Genomic DNA, 7,848 nt, shown 5'->3' with positions numbered 1-7,848 from the left:
ATTAATAGGGCTCAGGAGATCGTCGGCTGCCCTCTCCTCACTCTGGAAGGACCTCACTCTGGAAGGACTACACAGTTCCTGATGCCTCAGAAAAGCTCAGAACATCATTAAGGACACTTCACACCCAGGACGTTCACTCTTTGACCTGCTGTCGTCAGGTAGACGGTTCAGAGCAATTAAATCAAAGACCACTAGATTCAGGAATAGTTTTTACCCAACAGCAGTTACCACACTCAAAATATAATATGCCTGTGCGTGTGTATGTGTGTGTCATTGTTACAATGACAATAAAGGATTATCTATCTATCTAAACCTTCAAGACTATGAATTAAAAATGATAAGTATTTGCTGTCACAGACTTCCACGTACCTTGTAACTTATAGATCTTCTGCATACGGGCCTCAGCAGCTCGTTTCTCCTTTATTGTCATTGTTACAATGACAATAAAGGATTATCTATCTATCTATCTATCTAAACCTTCTAGACTATGAATTAAAAATAATAAGTATTTGCTGTCGCAAGCTTCCACATACCTTGTAACTTATAGATCTTCTGCATACGGGCCTCAGCAGCTCGTTTCTCCTCTTCAGATTCACTTGCATCTTCTTCTTCCTCCTCCGGACAGCTAAGCAGAAAAAACAGTTAAAGAAATGTTAGACTAACTGTTTGCAGAAGGTGAAGTCAGAAGATTTTGTTCTGACTATCTGTCTTTTCCCCTGCATGCACACATAACATACAGATATATACACACACCTCTCTACAGCCTCTCTAATGAGCCTCATCCAGGTGTTTCTTTCCTCTTTGGATGATGTGTGGACCTCATACATTTCTGGCCCAGCGGCTGATGCACTGATCAGAAACATACCTCTCTCTTCATTTGCTACTTCTCGCACTATTAACTTCTGCAGTGCGATGACTGGAGGCTTCTGGTCCTGGAGCACATTAAAGTGGGGAAATATTATTTTACATAAGGTGATAATGGCCCAACTTAAAATAATTCATTTCAGGATGTAACATTTTGATTACTGGGTACTGGTCTCATGAGCTCAACCTGATGCAATTCATGTGCACGTACCACTGTGGCAAATGTATACTTCTGGTCTTTTTCTTGTAGGAAGATGAGTGTGTCAGAGAGGAGGAGCGCCAGGACGTCTGCAGAGGTGAGGAGAGGTAGGAAAATGTTATCATGTCACCACTTTGTCTCTTTCTGTCATGTAAAAGAGACGCAAATCAACAGTATTAAAAACGAGAGTACACTGTTTGTCAGTCGCACCTTTTAGTCGACCAGTGGCAGTCTTCCACAGGAGCAGGCCCTGGTGTTGGAGCGTTTGTCCCGGCCCCATCATGTCCTGCTTCCGGAAGGTATGTCCGTTTTTCAGCTTGGCTGAGCTGCGGTTCTCCATGCGGTTCCACACGCCTTGTAACCTTTGATGCCGCTCGTTTTCACTGACCCTCAAGTCCACAGCTGCTATCACCTCCCGGATCTGAGTCAGTGCTTTTGAAAGGTCAGCATGCTCCTCCGTTTCCTCTGAGTGACCAAGAAGGAGAAATACTCAAAGAATGAAAAATATCATCAAGGTTTACTTGTATATTTACAACCAAAATATTGTATATTGTGCTATTTTTGACAAGCGCTGGGTTTTGGGGACTACATGGCCATGTTGCCAGCAGAGGGCAGTAGATGACTTACTTTTAGTGTATTGTAAGATCCTCTCCAGCAGTACTGGGTACTTGGTGATCCTTTGGGTTACCAGCAAGATGCACTCTGGAATCTCCCTCCGTCTCACCAAAGAATTATTGCCTTGTTGCTTGAAAAAGATGCATTAAGTATTATTTTACAATTGGATGGAGGCAAGATACATTTGCCAAAAAAGATGATCTGAAAATGGTAAAGTACCTTAATAAAGTTCTGAAACCTCTTGTTTTGCTGCAACAGCTCTTTGAAAAAGCCAACTGCCTCATTGTGGCGACTGCAGAATTGTCCATACAATTGCTTCATTTTCTCTCCATTCTCAGTTGAAAACTATGAAAAATACAGACCAGTGATTCACACCGCCACTGGTTTCCATAAATTACACCTACAAGAGAGGGGAGCCCCAGAAGATGAGCTAACCTGTTGCACCAGGATGTCTCCTATTCGCTGGATGAGGTAGTTCCTGTGTCCCTGAGGCTGGGAAGAGCTGTGCCGCCGCTCCTTCATGAAAGCGAAGAAGGCGTGGTGGAAGAGAAGCAGCTGGTCCAGACAGGGGAAGACCCGCTCCACCGCTTCTGCATCAAGCTGCACTTCCTCCCTCATACCTCGCCGGAAAACTTTGGCCATGATGTGTAGCGTCTGTAGGTGGTGAAGCTCAGTCTGCATCAGCTCTGCATCAGAGGTTCAACACGAAAACAATCACTCTCAAACATGTCTTATATCATTCCATAAACCAGAGTGTATTACATAGTCACAGCTATTTTAAAGCAATTATGTGCCACTAGAGTAACTTTATATATGTGACACTGACAAAGGCAGAAAATAACACCTTCCATTGTTTTTCTTTCACAGGTCTGACATCTGCTTACCATAGATAACATCCTGTCTCTTGACAGTTTGTTTGTCCTGCTTCTTGCAGAACTTGTGCTCTACTGCGAGACTCCACGACTCAGCCTCGTAATCCACAGCCTCAGCTGAGACATCACTGTGGGTATATGCATCCACACAATCTTTGGAGAGAAACAGGCAAAATAGTAGCTTTATGCAAAACTGCCAGAATTCAGTTTTATTAATCAGTACTCATAACACTTCAGACCAGGCTCTTTACTTTTACCCATCTCAGGTTCATACCTGGTAGTAAATACTGAATATGGAGTAACATATGTTTGTTTCATGAGCCACAGAAAACAATTACAAATGTGTATTTTGACTTGTGCGTAACTATAATGTTCACCAATTTTTCTTCCGGTCCACAAACACTCGCTGATTTGAACAAATGTGTAATCATTTACTAATAAATACAACCCTGCTTGAATAATTGCTGGTATCCTACATACATATTCCAATGTTAGGATCATAAATCTAATAACATTTGCTTCTGTAAATCTACCTGTGCATATACATACTGTATCTGAAAAGACGCGTGATCACCTGATACGCGTGGATCGGGTTGCATATATGTGTTTTGAGATGCTTCTCACAGCCTTTTATCCGCAATCGCATGTTTCCTTTAAGTATTGATGAAAAACTAAAAGACAGCTTTTTTCCTCTGCATTCAGGCAGAAAAAAGGTGTTTCCTCCAAAACGTACTACAAACTGGCACCCTTTATCTGACAATACTTAAATTGGTATTTTTACATGGAATATTTAGGCAGCATTTGGCAACTTCAAATCACTGACTAAAGAAGTAAGTCCTCCTGACCCCTGGACTGACTGCCTGTGTCCCAGCATGATAACAATTTAGTAATCAATTTAAATAGCCCTTTAATTAATGAGTCCAGAACAGTGCTTTTTGTATGAGAATAACCAGAAAACAGATGATTTTCTGAGCTATGCTGCTTGCAAAAGGACCTCGTAGTACAACATTTGACAGCATTGGAAAATAAAACCCATGTCACTACTACGTTTCTTTTGGGTATTTTGTCAGTGCAAATCTGTAAAAACCAAAACCCAGTAGCCATATTCACCACATACCTTCTCCGAAGGATGAGTCTGTGGAGGTGGAGGACACTGGAGTCTGCAGGAGCTCTTCTGATTGGCTGGTCACCTTCAGGGCATCAGACTCTGTCTCTGAACTCTCACTGAGCCAACTGTACCAAAAAGAAGAACATGAACAAGCAATAGCCTACATTTTTTACCTATATCATATTATGTGTTTTATGTCTGAGCTCTTTTTGACCTGTCACTGTTGGGGAAACTCCCTGTCAGAGAACTGGACTGGGTCACATTGCCGTTCTTCTCCTTTGGCGTCATGGCAGGTAGAGAGGTTGAAATGGGCATTACACGCTGGGGAGCACTGTCTCTCACTATGAAATCTGTGGGCAAAGAAAAGACAATTCAGCTACATGGTAACAGTATTACCCAGGGAATGACCTTACTAGCTAAAGATTTCATGTATGTGGTTAAGATGCGGCTTGACAACAATCGATCGTTGACCCTCGTCCTGTGAACTCACTTTGTGGGAGAGATGCTGTCCTGTTCTTCACCATGGTAATGGAATATTTATCCTGAAGTTTCTAAGTAATACAAAAAGAGAGAAGATAGTTAAAATGTGTATAACCAACTGATGCAAAGCCAGGCTTCAGCAGAGATGAGCAGTGAAAACATTTCACTGCAACACTCACCTTCAAACAAGGGGGGACAGATTCCTTACAGCCTTTATGGACGATGAGAGTGCAGCCTAGGAAAAACATTTTTTATGTATGTGAACTTTGACAAAGAATAGGACTGTACTGCACGGTTCTTGGCATTAAACCTTTACTTACTGGAGCAATGTAGCAGGTCCTTTCCAGGTGCAAGTTTGTCACACACCACACACACAGTGGGGCCTAAACAGGACCCTGTCGCAAAGCGATGTCCATTCAGCTGTCTATCCTTGGCCTCTTTGTCCTTCCCTTTCCCCTTTGAAAACTTTGCCAGAGACATAGTCATAAACAAAGAGATCACATAAGCAGAGAAAAAAAATGTGATAGGCCTTAATTTATGTTCCTATAAACCAGAGTAAATATCTTAGTCAAGTTTCTCTTTTTGTAGACTAAACTTTCCCACATCTAAGTACATAAATGATCCTGGACGGGATCCATGACTTTGTCCAAATCGTAAGACAGTCCACTGACAAGGAAATGGATCACGGCATAAACAGCAGATGCAAGTAGGGGAGGGCGTTCAGTCTCTGTGCTGACTCAGCAACAGGGGATTAATCATTAAAAGGAAAGAAGTTGGACACCATGTTTGGTCTGTCCCATTGACCTTGGGTTAATCCCAGAAATGTTTCCTGGTTGTGTCTCCCAGAGAGTGAAAGACGGAGTTCCATATTCAATACCTGAGGTCAGACCTGGGATATTGGCCTTTATATGAGTGCTTTAAAATTCAGTACCACATATACTTTTACATGAATGAAGTGTGGCCAATAGGTCCACATTGAGCACACACTTCACTGGAAATACTGAAAGGCAGAATAAGAGTCTGGTGTAGCATGTAAAACTAGCTTGAATGTAGAGTACAGCAAAACAAGTTATTCCAAATATTCTCTTTGTAACCTAAGCAGAGGTGTAGACGGCTGGTGGTTTAGGTTTACCTTGGACTTGTTGCGTGTACTGGACATTCTGTTCTTGAGAAAACTCAAGGTGCGAATGACTTTGTACTTCTCTGACTCCACCTTGGTTGGGATGCTGTACTTATCCAACTCCTCCTCTTCAATTCTATAGAAAAGTTCAAATAATGTCAGTGAAATTTGTTACTTTGCATTTGTGTTTTAAACTTCCTGGACAAAAAAAAAAAAAAAATCACTGCTGGTTTGCAGGCATGTCAGTCAGTCACATCATCCTGCTTTTCATCTTGTTGAGACTACAAAATAACAAAAGCAGGGATAACAGGCTTGTTTAATGCAGACAGGAGGTCCATATGAGTATGAAGTGTACAGCTGTATATTGTTAAAGTGCACAGGCACATAACTGGTTCATCACCTGGGTCGTGCTTAGTTGATATACAGTTCATCCAAAATACAATTTCTTCTGATATTGCACAGCATGTACTGTGGTTTCAGGCAAAATAAATGTTAGTGAAAGCAACTGAAGTGAAATTCAGCACAAAAAAAAGGTGTAGTCTCTAAAATGTAGCAAACATTGTGTTAATTCATTGCGCTGTCTCTGTGCTGTGAAAGTAAGTAGAAACAGTAGCTGAAACAAGTGACAATGACACGTTAGTGTTCTGCTGTTAGAGGAGAGGAAAGCAGCAGTGAATCGGGAGAGGAGACAAGGGAACCAAGAAAGGAGAGGACAGGAGAGGAAACAAGAAGGGAGGAAAGAAAACAAGGGGAAGAAAAGAGAGAAATTAAGGCCAAGAGAGGAGAAAACAGGAAACAAGGAGACAACATGAGGAGATGAAACAAGGAGAGGTGACAAGATCAGATGAGAGGAGACGAAAGGAAACAAGAAGATGAAAAACAATGAGGGGGAGAAAAGTAAAGAAGAAGAAAAAAGCAGAGACAAGAAACGGAAACTGAAGAGAGGAAAGAAGAAAGAACTGGCCGCGGGTTGTCGTCATTAGGAGAATGCACCGCACTGTAAGTAAGGTTGTAGACTTTCTGGGATTAGTTTGCTTATTTTGGATGGTTAAACAAGCCTAAGTAGGTGGACAGAGTTCAAGCCTGCACATACTCTTTGAGGAACTCAGACAAGGTGAGGTGTTCGAGGGATTCTGCCAGCTCCATGCTGCCCTCATCATCCGTAGACTGGGCACAATTATGGAACCTAATCTCCCTGTAAGGAACAGGGCACACACGGACAAACACACTGATGGTTTAATGCTGACGAGAACCTACAAATGCCAACGAGACAATCAAATATAAAAGACCCAAGTCCGGTTGACCACTTTACGTACAATATAACAATCACAAATTCTAGGTTCAGTGGTGTATAACAAGAAATGATGATTGCTGTAAAGCTTTCCCTGAGTTGGTTTGGTATCTTCCACTGGGGCAGTGTAACAGTTCAGTTTGGGTATTTATACAAGAAGTGGTAGAGGAAATATCAGCAGGTACTGTTTCTAATGGAACGGCAACGAAAACAGGACAGGAAGAGGAAAGAACATCTGTTTTTCAGCCACTCCTCTTAGAGCAGACGGAGGCCATATAAAGCTTTGATATGGTCTCTTTTTGTTTCTGTTTTATACTAAAATCTTCAGTCATTTAAATCATGTGGCACGTATCCATAACGTAGATGGTCACATATCTGAAAATAAGCTGCACAAGGGCAAGGTGACAGTGTAAGCCCCAGATGAAACCCAGACAAAAGGCAGTGTGTATTAGAAAAACAGAGCTGGAAGTAGCTTAGGGGTCACACTGATATCTGCACGTCACTACTTCTGTTGTCTCTAGAAAAAAAAGATCAGATGATCAGAAACCTGTTGTCTCTAGTAAAAGACAGGAGCAAACTTCACAGAGCAGTCGCTGTCACCAAGCGACTGGCCGGTCGTGGTTGGTCCGGGCACATGATTACAGATCTGCTCAAACATACTGTCATGAGTCCAGTGAGAAAAGCTGAGTCATTTGGACGTAGGTAAATCTGATATAAAGCATAAATACCTTTTCTCATGTGACTGTTCCAATGTACTAGAGGCTCTTTGCTCTGTGAACATAAACAAAGAGAAGTTGTTCAATCACGAACCTATCTACACATGCAAGGTAAAGCACATGTGCTGCACAGTGGTATGCTTTAAATTCAGACCATTTCAGAGTGAATATAGGAAAAGGCTTGACAAGATCATTTACAAGCCAGAGCAGCTGTTTGGCATCTGGATAGATTTATATGAATGCCACTGAACACAACAGCAACAGATATGCAAAGTGACAGAGACAATCCTCATGTACATAACCAGGACAGAAGTGTGAAATATGAAAGCTGCAGCAAAGACACAAAGTGCTGATCCCCTCATATCTCTCACAGAGGCAAAGCAATCAGTCATCTTTTCATTTCATCCCTGAAAATCTGAGTTCTTCTTGCACTCCCACAGCCATACTGATTGCAATAGGCACAATAAGAAGATACAGTACATACACGGACACATACAAACACATGCCAAGGTTGTTACAGATTTCTGATTCTAATTTAGTTCAAATCACCTTTTCTAATTCCAACTCAGTTTTCTACTTCAGC

General features: G+C 41.8%; 1 protein-coding gene across 5 annotated transcripts in view; it reads right to left on the bottom strand.

Moving 5' to 3' along the window:
• arhgef28a (Rho guanine nucleotide exchange factor (GEF) 28a) overlaps positions 1-7,848 on the bottom strand; it is a 45,668-nt gene that overhangs the window by 16,338 nt on the left and 21,482 nt on the right. For all 5 annotated transcript variants that reach the window (XM_020613591.1, XM_020613595.1, XM_020613593.1 and 2 more), the window contains 15 exons: positions 7,278-7,320; positions 5,271-5,394; positions 4,459-4,603; positions 4,318-4,373; positions 4,149-4,209; positions 3,873-4,008; positions 3,668-3,783; positions 2,563-2,703; positions 2,114-2,364; positions 1,898-2,023; positions 1,691-1,808; positions 1,274-1,528; positions 1,076-1,152; positions 754-932; positions 534-625 (listed from right to left, as the gene is read on the bottom strand). In XM_020613591.1, the coding sequence (XP_020469247.1) occupies positions 534-625; positions 754-932; positions 1,076-1,152; positions 1,274-1,528; positions 1,691-1,808; positions 1,898-2,023; positions 2,114-2,364; positions 2,563-2,703; positions 3,668-3,783; positions 3,873-4,008; positions 4,149-4,209; positions 4,318-4,373; positions 4,459-4,603; positions 5,271-5,394; positions 7,278-7,320 (1,920 nt within the window). The remainder of the gene's footprint in view (positions 1-533; positions 626-753; positions 933-1,075; positions 1,153-1,273; positions 1,529-1,690; positions 1,809-1,897; positions 2,024-2,113; positions 2,365-2,562; positions 2,704-3,667; positions 3,784-3,872; positions 4,009-4,148; positions 4,210-4,317; positions 4,374-4,458; positions 4,604-5,270; positions 5,395-7,277; positions 7,321-7,848) is intronic.

The sequence above is a fragment of the Monopterus albus genome, unplaced genomic scaffold (assembly GCF_001952655.1).
Source record: "Monopterus albus unplaced genomic scaffold, M_albus_1.0 scaffold135.1, whole genome shotgun sequence".
Taxonomy (NCBI): domain Eukaryota; kingdom Metazoa; phylum Chordata; class Actinopteri; order Synbranchiformes; family Synbranchidae; genus Monopterus; species Monopterus albus.
The sequence above is the reverse complement of the archived record's forward strand: the minus strand, read 5'-3'. Positions and strand labels throughout refer to the sequence as shown.